We start from the raw sequence: 10,761 nt of genomic DNA, 5'->3' as shown, positions 1-10,761 counted from the left end.
GAGTGCAGGCTGCTTGTAACTCTGCTTTGTCTGGGAGAGAAGTTTCATTTCCCAGGGGTGGAAACTAAACAGGTGGTAGTCCTGACCAACCAGTGTGGGTTAGCATTGTGTTGATGCCAGGGCTCTGGATTCCCACCAAGTCTCAGTTGATGGCTAGTCTCATGTTTCCCTATTAATCAAGGTAATTAATGAATAAGGAAGAAAGCTATCATTCCTCAGGTCGTGTCTTGAAACTTACACACGAAGCAGCTCAAAATAATCCAGTATGTCCAATCGTTTCTCTAGACTCCTTATGGGAGTCTGTAATAAGATATAGCTTGGCTAGTGTGGGAGTCCCCATCAGCTGTGACAGAATGGGTCCTCACTCAGGGCTAGGAACGAGGCACCAGGCTTTTGGGTGTGAGTGTGTGTGAGAAGTGTACATAGAAACTGCCACACCCACACCCCACATACCAGGGCAGGGCGGAGCCATCTGTTATTCTTACCCTAACCTTCTCATCATGTTCAGAAATTCTGAGTTTGACAGTGATGGGTCTTTGAGGACATGGGCCAGAAATGCTCAGCAGAGCTGCAGGGCACCTTTCCAACAACAGTTCCTTTATCTACCCCTCACACCTGGTCATGCTGAACTCCAACCAAGTCATAGGCATAAGACGTATTTCCTAAGGGGAAGCGAGGGTCATGTCTAGCCATGTCTAATCAAGCTTGTACTCACAAGTCCACACCACCTACTCATATCACCCTCTTTTGGCATTTGCTCAAATTGTACAGCTTGGTCAGAGAATTTGCAGGAAGAGGTGTTCTGGTTAAGAATGAGCTATTATATAACCACTTTCTGAAGGTGGAATAAAAACTACAACACTAAATATCCTGAACATTTAGTCCTGGTTGCTTCGGAAGACACTAGGGTCTTGAAGGACCTTAGGGATCAGGCTTCGACAATGATTATGGACTTTTAAGGTGGTACGTGGAAGTACTAGAGCATGGTTAAGGGAGGCAGCAGAGAACGGGAATCAGGAGCCCCAGATCCTTGACTCAGCTGTTTACCAAATGCAGAGTGACCATGAATGAGTCTCTGCCCTTCCCCAGCAGGGTTGGATAGGAGCTCTTCGAAGATTCCTCTCAGCTCCAATTTTCTATGTATTGTGCTGATTTCTTATCCTTGGAACTGTGGACATTTGAAAATGATCTACAATAACATAGGTCTGAAATAGTTCTGTGGTATATATAAAACCTCTGGGCTGGGGGCTTCCACCTCAGTATTGACCAGCCCTCTAGTCGGTCATGTGCAGAGTGAGATAAAGAGCAAGAGAGCAGGAAGCATCGTAATACCAGAGTCATGGACCACAGCACAGTTTATTATCGAATTTCTCAAGCCCACTGACAAGAACTCTCACCAGTGCAGGCAGAGGTATGAGTGTGTGGCCTCTTATCCTGCCTTCAAGGCTGACAAGAGCTGTCCTGCTATCAGTGAACTAAGAGGTTTAGTCACAGGGAGGGGTCCTCCATGGGACTGGTGACACTAAGAAGGCCGTGGGTGAAGAGATAACAAACCAACTTCTCTAGGCTCAAGGCCTTGTCCAGAAGGCCTGAACTGAGAGAGGGATCCATCAAGGTATGAACCAGTCTCCATTTCCTGCAGGGATTCTAGGAGGCCCACATTCATGTGAACCTTTATGTGTAGATTGTAACTCTTCTTTTTGGGGGATTGAACCCAGGGCCTTGTGCAAGCACTCTACCAACTGAGCTATATCCCCAGCCCCACTGTAACTCTTCTTTCAGATCACTTGCATATCCATCATCTCATTTGACTTTTCTGGCCTCCCTTCTCCATTGTAAGAAAATTTTCAACAAGAGCAGAGCTCTGAACAATGCCTTTTTGTGTTACATAGTGTCAGTGATATGTACAGCTCCCCCAAATACACGTGCACATGCCCCCCACCCTTGTCTATTTCTTCTTCAGAATGCTCTGTAGAGATGGTCAATGGCACAACCACTCTGAATCCAATACATGCTTGAACAAAAGTCTCTCCTTCCCATTCGCCTCCAAGAGCGCAGAACCGGTGAGAGGAGCCCATGGCTGCCCCAGCCCTAAGCTGTGAGGTCACAAGGGCTCTTAAGTGGAGCCCGCAGTCTCTCCTCTTGGTTTAATCTTGGTGGCACTGGTGGCCTACTCCTTCAGCAGCCCCAGCTTCTTCAAGGCCTCCCTCCTATGTTCATCAGAGACGCCCTTTGGGGAAATCTTGACACTGACACAAGGGGGTCGAGGAAGCTTGTCACGGCTCTGTCCTTGGTAGGACAGCCGCTTGGAGCTCTGGCCCTGATCCAGGTCAGCCAGCTTGCCCACCTGGATACCTGCAAAGTCCTTCCCAGTGCCCAGGGAGGCAGGGCGGGGCCGAGAATTACGCAAGACACTGGGTGAGATCTTGTCCAAGAAGGAACCCTTTCCCAGAGAAGTGCTGGTTTTGGGACTCGGGTCTTTCTCAGCAGAGAGGTAGCTGCTCAGTCCCACCCCCGAACGCTCCAGAGTGTTGGACTTGAAGTTCATCTGTCTCAGGCCAGGGATGTTGCTCTCCTGGAGAGTCAGTCCTGAGTCTGGCTTTGGCTGAGTTAAGCCACTATTAGCCTTTGGGGCCTTAGGGATAGGGATTGGTGTGGATTTGGTAGCTGCAACTTTCCCAAGAGAGGGTTCCTGGGCGGGAATCCAAACCTTGCCTGGATAGGGCCCCTGAGCTAGAGCTGATGCTGGAGGCTTCATTGGGGAAGGTCCCTGAACTGGAATCTTCTCTGCAGCAGGAGCAATTGCAGCTATGGGAGCTGGAGCGGATGGCTGAGCTGGTGCTGGGCCTGGGGAAGGACCCTGGACCTGAGCCTCCTTGAGTCTGACGGAGCTGGTGGGCCTACTCAAAGGGAGGCTGGGCTCCTCTGGGTCCTGGGGTAGCCCCAGCTTCTCCAGTGCTTCTCTACGTGCTTTCCTTTGGTCCTGCAGTGAAGAGGACACCAGGCCAGATTCTCCAGCCTCATGGTGTCGGGACAGCCTGTTCTGGGGATCGCTGTGGAAGCTGCTTCGGCTGCTCTTCAAAACAATGTTGGGTGGCAGCTTCCGGGGCTTCGGGGCTGTGAGGGGAGCCATTCTGGAATTTGGATCAGCCCCTGGTGGGAGGGAAGCATCTTCAGCTCTGGCATTCCAAGACAACTCAGCAGGAGGAGGCTGTGGCTTTCCTGAGGCCCCTGTGGAGCCTTTCCCACTGGCTGGGTGGGACATGGCCTCTGAATCCCCCTCCACTCTCTCCAGGGGGCTGAATGGTGGGTGGAGTTGGGGCCTAGGCTCTCCTGGCCCCTTGGGCAGGCTGTCTTTCCTACCCTGCTCTGGCTGGGCGTCCTGGAAAGCTGCAGGTGGGGGGATGAGTACCATGTCCAGGTCAAGGGCAGTCCTCAGGGGATTAGCTGGTGCCTGGCCGGGCTCCCTGCTCTGGCTGGCTTGCTTTTTCTCAGGTTTAGCTATGAGTCCCTCAGATTCTCCAGGGAAGTGGCTGTTAGTCTGGGTGGTGTTTTTCCTGAGGTTCTGGTTTCCGCCAATGTGGATATTTCTGGGGAGGCTGTAGGAGCCAGACTTGAAGCTCAAGCTGTGAGGCTCAGGGGGACGGAATGAGGAGGAATGAGTCACCTTCCTTGGCTCTGGTCCTTGCTGAATGATTGTCTTCTCTGAGTTTCCTGCGAGGGTCAGGGAGAACAAGTAGAGAGTGGAAAGAGGTGAGAACCCTGCTGCAGAGGGGAAAACAAATACTTGAACTCTGCTCTCCAACTAAGCAAGGCATGGGTTTCGTTTTTTATTTTTTTGCTTTTAAAGGGTACCACTCTTGTCTGGAGATCATCTAGTCTAATAGATCAATAACGGCAGATTCCTTTTGACTGAGGATTATTTTTTCATGATGGCTGGGGAGAGGCTGACCCCTGATTGCTCTACATACTTTACTCAGGCTCCTCCAACCTTCTTCAAATGCCTCGAAATCAGGGTTGGATTTAGAGTTGTTCCCTCTAGTCATCTTGGGACTCCTGGGCCACTGAGCCCAATGGAAATATTCGAACAAGTGATTTGCTCTGGATCTGACCAGTCTATCTTCTGCTTTCACCTTCTATGAGCCCCTGGCCAATTCTATAATAGCACAGTGTCCTGCACCAGAGTGACATGACCTCTTTCCTTCTTGCATGCTCAGCAGGTGCCTCAGGTGCTGCAAGGGGCACAGCCCATTAATTACTCTATCTATAGGGAGGGTGTAACACATTGTCGATAAGTATGCGATAAATAAATTAATAAATAATTGTAACCCTGAAACCAATGGGACTGTCATTGAGAGTAAAGTCTTCCCTAAACTCTGGGACATATGACCCATGCTTATGTGCCTTCCTGTCCTGTCCTCTTCTACTGAGCCTGAATGCCGCCCTCTTCAAGAAGGGCCTCTAGGTACCACCCACTGCAGCTGGGGAGTCCTTCCCTCTTCTTATCTCCTGCGGCCCTGTCCTCTGGGTCCTCCAGATTAGCTCCCTGGAATGACTCGGTCTGGCTAGAGCCAACCACCCAGCCTTCCCTGAATTCCCTCCTCCACCTGGGGGTCATATCTCTTTAGAATTTTGCCACAATAGGACAGTAGCTAGCCAAACCCCTTCCCCTCCCAGCCTCTGCTACTTCACAGAAAGACATAAAGGACTGGCTTGTCAGCAGTCCCTCCTTCCCTCTAGGGACAAGGCTTTATTCTGGCCAAGAGAGTGGTGAGAAGTGCAGAGATCCTTCTGCCTGTGAACAGAGGCCAGGGGAGCTGGGAAGTGACCAAGAGGCACTGATTCTCTGGGCGTTGGTACAGGTGCCCCCTCAGTTGGATGGGCTTACTCTGGGGAACCGGCTGTATGACAGGCAGTGTTCGGAAACCTCGGGGAGTTGTGGCTGGCTCAGACTCCTCCGTGGAGAGTGCACTGTCGGCCTCAGTGTCCAATGAGCCAATGGTCTCCTCCAGGAATAGCAGACACTCTTTCTCTTCCGCGGACAGGAAGTCGTAGCTACTGTCACTCTGCAGAAGGGGAGAGGGAGTGTGAGAGGGAGCTATCACTGGAGAAACTGGTGGGGCCTGAGAACCACCCTGTTGTGAGGAAAGAAGGCTGAGGAGCTAGATCCTCTCGCTGGTGGCTGGTGCAACTCTGCAAACTCAATGGAGTTGTTTCCTACATTTGCAGGCACCAGGGAGGATAGACATTGCCGGGCTGGGGCCCCTGCAGCACCCAGATCTGGTGGCTGGGCAGACTGATGGCAAGGGTGCTTTCTTTTGCTTGGTCTTGGGTGGAATGCTTCTGGGCACAGATCAGAAGCAGTTCAAGTTCTGTTTTCAATTCTGTGTGACCTTTGTCAAGTATTTCAGTTTCTCTGATTTAACTCTAGATTATATGCACAACGAAATGATTTGACCTGAAACTCGAATGGTATTACTTTTAACTTTTTAAAATACTTCTGCATACTTGATCTGGTATGTCAAGGAAATATGAAGACAAACAGGAAATGCAGCCAAGTACTGGCTGCCAGGCCAATGGGAACAGTGGCATGACTAGCCACAGATAAGCTTACTAAATACTTTACACTTGACTTTGAAATATGTTCCATGCTGGATTCTTTCCCCCTTATAAATTTACTTTCTTAATGGCATTTGGCGCTGGCTAATATTCAAATAAGTATGCAGTTCTTAACCAAATATTAACTTAAGCAGGGAGGGTGGAGAAACTGGTTGATTAGGTAGGAAGGGAAAGCAACTAAATAGACATAAAATGGATCATTTATGTTGTGAGAAAGCACATAGGGATATTTGGAGGATGATACTATGCCATCTCTGATGGTTCTGCCCATGCTGTACTAACCCAGGAAGTTTGATGAACTAGTTAATCTTCAAACAAGGAGGTTGAAGGAAAAAAACAAAAGGACAAGTGGAAATGTCCTAAGACTTTTCTTGGCCTCTCCATCTGTCCTCCTGGAATTTGGGACATCTCAGAGTTGAATATTCTCAGATCCCCTCAGATGGCCAAGGAAGATTTTAAGATTACCCTAAAAATATCCTGCAGGGAAGACAGGATGATTAAATAACCCTTCCAGTTGCCTCTGCCCTTAAAGTCATCTGTCTGATGACCGTCTGGGGCCTGCATGTCAAGGGAAGCCCCAAATATAGCTCTTGAAGTTACTGGAACAAAGATCTTCTTTACTGTCTTTTTCTTCTAAAATAGCCTTGCCGGGATAAGCCAACTCTTAATTTCTCCTTTGTGGGTGATTCACTCTGAAAACCTGGAATCCCCGTCACATTCTGTGTCCAATGGAATGTGACAACTACTCATACTGGCTTCAGTCTATCAGGAACAGGATGATATCTCCCTGTCCCCATCCTCTGGGATCACAAAAAAATCTTGCATAGGTTGTTTGCACTGTGTGTGTGTGTGTGTGTGTGTGTATGTGTGTGTGTGTGTCTTTGTGTTGCTTTATCTGCTCCATTTTACATATTAAAATCCATTAACTATATTAAACATCCTTGACATTCTGTAGAGATACTTATGATCTTTACATTTTCAAAGACCTCTATAAAATATGAAGCAATACAATCTAAATTCTCTGGGTTATTATGCATGTGACAATGAACAAGAAAGGGATGCTTACATTTGGATGTAGGGCAGATGGACACTTTCACACAAGCCTTACAACTGAGATTTAAATTCATGCTTCCCCAAATTATAATTTGCTACATGCCACTCACAAATAGCTGAACGGTGATTTTCAAAGTGTCTCAGTCTCTCCTAGATGGGCTTTTCTACACAGAGACAAGACTCCAGTGAGTTAGGTGTTAATATTATTCCCAGTTTAAAACTGAGGAGACTGGGGCTTAGGAAAATTAAGTAATTTGCTTGAGGTCACTTAACTAGAGAACCCAGATCGCTCTGGCTATAAAACTTGACTCCCAATTACTCCATTCTTTTTTTTTTTTAAAGATTTTTTAAAACTTTTTTTTGTAGTTGTAGATGGACTGAATGCCCTCATTTTGTTTATTTTTGTGTGGTGCTGAGGATCGAACCCAGGGCCCCACAGATGCTAGAACCCAGTGCCCCACACATGCTAGGCAAGCGCCTGCCTCTGAGCTACAGTCCCAGCCCTCCACTCTTTTCGATCTTCCTAGAAGACTAAAGTAATGCCCTTTGTTGCAGACAACTTCATGAACCCATGTGCTGCAAGGATCTGTGTTCTAGTTTCCACCATGACCTTGGTTCCTAGGCCTGCTAGGAACTCCTCAGTTGAACTCCTCAACCTAATGAAAGCTGGGGACTGGACGGGGTTCTCATTGATCCTATCATTCTCTGAGGCTGTCCCACCCTGTGTTCTATAGAACCAAGGGTGACTCAGGCAGAAAGCACCCAGCAATGTAGTGATTCACTTGCTGACAAGGAAGATGAAAGAGAAGGTGCGGAGCAATGAGGGTGGCAGGGCAGGACGGGCAGGGCGGAGCAGGGGAGCAGAGAGCGGGCCAGCCAGCAGATGCGAGAGTACATACAGATCCCGAGCGGGTGGAGGTGGCGCTCATCATGCTGTCGCAGCTGCGGATGCAGGTCACGGGTTCAGAGCCAGGCCTTGCTGGCCACAGCTCCCTCTCGGGCATCGCCCGAAGCAAGGTGCAGGGATGGTGAAAGGGACTCCCAGAGGGGAAGCGAAGAGAAGCGAAGAATGTCCCAAGCTGGGCCTGAAAAGAGAAGAATCAAAGCCACTGTGAGCCAAGGCTTCTGCGAGGCTCTGCCCAGGCCCCAGGGTAGCATGGCTGCGAAGACATCAAGCAAGCAGAGAACAGGAAGGGGGCCTTGGAGGGCGTGCCTCCACGCCTGCAGCCTGCATAGAAGGACGTGGGACCTGGCTCAAAAACATGCACAGGGACAGACTTAGGTGGTAGAGAGGCAGTCTAGTCAGAAAGCAGCTTCTATCACTTCTCTTAGTTACCATTTTCCTCCTAACCAGGGAGCTTCACCTACACTGTCTTTAATATAAACAATAAGTATTACAAGGGTTAATCGATTGGGCTGTGGAGGTAGTTGGGCCTGGGTTCAAATTCCAATTGAGCCATTTAGAGTTATTTTACCTGAAGCAAATTACTCTTTGTAATAACATTTGTAATACCTCATTGAATAACATAAGGATTAAATGAGAGAAGAGCACAGTTTAGTTGGTAGTAAATACTCAAACACTTAATGAATAAAATAAATAACTACTATTGTTCTTGTAATAAGAAAAAGGCAAGATACATCTAGGACCAAATTAAAGTGAAACAAGAGAAGTAAGAACTTAGAAAAGAAGGGTTCTGCTTAAATATAGACAATAGACTTGAGAGAAAAAAAAAAAAAAAACAAACAGGGCCCTTAATTGAACTTGCTTTTTAGTCACTTTGAGAATATAATGTAATGAAAAACTCCCTGTAAAACATTTTGTGCATTGCAGGGCCTGCTGTCAACTGCTGTCAAGGTCAACTTCATCAGCGTCATCACAGCCACCGCTATGATGGCTATCATCATCTCTCTAGCCTCTGAGACATGAGCTTGGCACCTGCGGTGATTGACACAAACCTAATTTCCCTCCTGTGCATCTCCTCCTCCATCATTGTATATGTTCCCAATAGAATTCCCTAGCTGTCAGAGGAACAAGAGAAAAGTTCTATATAGCTTCATCTTGACTTCAGCTCCTTAGGGGAAAAAATTTCAGGTTCATGGTGACAATAGTAGTATCAAAGGAAGTCAGTGTTGTTTTCCTACTAAAAGTCCCAGTGTTGTTTTCCTACTGAAGTCAGTGCTTGTGGGAAATAGAATCGGGCAGGCCAAGGGTGACTCTTGTTAAATTAAATTCTAAAACAATTGTGATCAAAGAACAGTTTCAAGGTCAAACAAGAATTTGGGGGAGAACTTAGAATTAAAATAAAGTTTATCCAATTCGGAATCCATATTTTGCCCATAAAACCATGCTCTATTTTAATGATCTCTTCTACTTTTCCCAAGATCTAGATAAAGCACCTTAGAAAAATGTATTCTCTAGGAGATGTGAGGACTCAGGATTTGGAAGCCAGGCAGATATCCCTTTGACTTCTGCCAGTAGTAGCTTCCAGTGCCAGTGTGAGGTTTGGGCAGGGTTGGGTGAATCAGCCTTCTAACCCGTGAGAGCTGGCAAGTATAAGGCTGCATGGAGCTACTCTTGGAAGGGAGGGAGGGGCAGAACACTGTAGAAAGAAGAGGGAAGATCCCCAAAGAGCCAGACGCCTGGGGTTCATAAAGGTCCACAGTCTCTCAGAAGATAAGGAGGGGAACAGAGAGTCAGAGATACCCAGGAAACCCAGTGATAAATTAACATTGGTAGAGATGACTTTTAGGGTTTCTTCGTGAGGCTAGAACCTCAAAGAAACAGGCATGTGAGAAATCATGTGGATGAAGTTCAGTCATCCCAGCCACACACCATTAATGACTGTCCAGGTTCAGAGAGCACTCACCCATACCTACATTCTTCAGGGTTGAGGCTGTTACAGCAAAGGGAACCCATCTCTCATACGCTTTAGGCACACAGGAGGCACTCAAAAAATGCTTGCCATCTGTCCTGGTGTCTGTTGGGTTGAGCCGTTGGGAGGTTTCTCCTTGGCTTCTAATCTACTCCTGCAAAATTATTCTTAAATATTTTATATCACAGAGAACATATGGCTTGGTGAAATTTGGGCAGTGTTTTCAGTTAAATTAATATTTATGAGCACCTAATAGGCAGCAGGGGTATAAAACAGAATAAGACGAAAGCATTGTTTTTAAGAAGTCAGTGTTGATCCAAGGGTCTGGTATGGGGCTTCCGTTTTCTTATATGTAAAATTGGGGCAATAAATATTTAAGGTTATTCACTATAATTAATGTAATTTTATCTCTGAATGAGTGAGCAGATGCTGCCTCTTACTTTCAGAGAAAATTGCTACCCTTGATCTCCCAAGTATACTTCAGGCTTTGCAGTGGGTCACCAGGTTTCCTTCTTCCCAGGGAGGCCTTTCGCGCTCACACTGCAGACCCTGAAGAGTAGAAATAGTCTTGCTTAGCAAGAACTTGGCATGCTACTGCTTACAAAGTGCTCCCAGATGTGCTCATTAGACCTTCAGAATAACCTGGTAACTGAGAAAGTTAGTGACATTTTCTTCATTTCACAGGTGTGAAACCTGGGGCTCTTCCCACTATCTCTTACCAAGAAAAATGGTAAAAAACCCAGAGCTACATATTCAGGACAGCTATGGATCTGGGCCCCTCCAGAGGGCTCTTAGGGACAGCCAAGTTGCCAGAGGGTTTGCACCTAAAGAGGGGTCATTGATCACTCCTGACTGAATACTAAAGACAGGATTGGCATCCTCTTCATTTATTTCATATCTTAAACCCCGTGCATTTTCTGGTTCAGACCTATATTTCCAGGACAGTTTATTGACCTAACGGCAGATACATATTTCCGGAGTAAAGAAATGACACTAGATGGGTGTGGTGGCACACTCCTGCAATCCTAGAGACTCAGAAGGCTGAAGCAAGGGAACTGCGAGTCAAAGCCAGTCCCTGAGAAATTTAGTAAGACCCTGTCTCAAAATAAAATATATTTTAAAAGGCTGGGGATGTAGCTCAGCCCCTGAGTTAATCTCCAGTATGGGGAGGGTTTCTTCGTGAGGTTAGCACCTCAAAGAAACAGGCATGTGAGAA

At 47.2% G+C, this 10,761-nt stretch overlaps 1 protein-coding gene across 4 annotated transcripts in view; it reads right to left on the bottom strand.

The window, feature by feature from the left end:
• Positions 1-1,364: 1,364 nt before the first annotated feature.
• Positions 1,365-10,761, bottom strand: part of LOC308650849 (specifically androgen-regulated gene protein) — a 30,165-nt gene continuing 20,768 nt past the window's right edge. For all 4 annotated transcript variants that reach the window (XM_081297253.1, XM_081297254.1, XM_081297251.1 and 1 more), the window contains 3 exons: positions 7,572-7,757; positions 4,889-5,066; positions 1,365-3,714 (listed from right to left, as the gene is read on the bottom strand). In XM_081297253.1, coding sequence (XP_081153379.1) covers positions 2,171-3,714; positions 4,889-5,066; positions 7,572-7,676 — 1,827 coding nt within the window. In that variant the 5' untranslated portion in view covers positions 7,677-7,757 and the 3' untranslated portion in view covers positions 1,365-2,170. The remainder of the gene's footprint in view (positions 3,715-4,888; positions 5,067-7,571; positions 7,758-10,761) is intronic.

The sequence above is a fragment of the Spermophilus citellus genome (assembly GCF_964194105.1).
Source record: "Spermophilus citellus genome assembly, chromosome: 6".
Taxonomy (NCBI): domain Eukaryota; kingdom Metazoa; phylum Chordata; class Mammalia; order Rodentia; family Sciuridae; genus Spermophilus; species Spermophilus citellus.
Note: the sequence above shows the minus strand (reverse complement) of the source record. Positions and strands in the feature narration are given on the sequence as shown.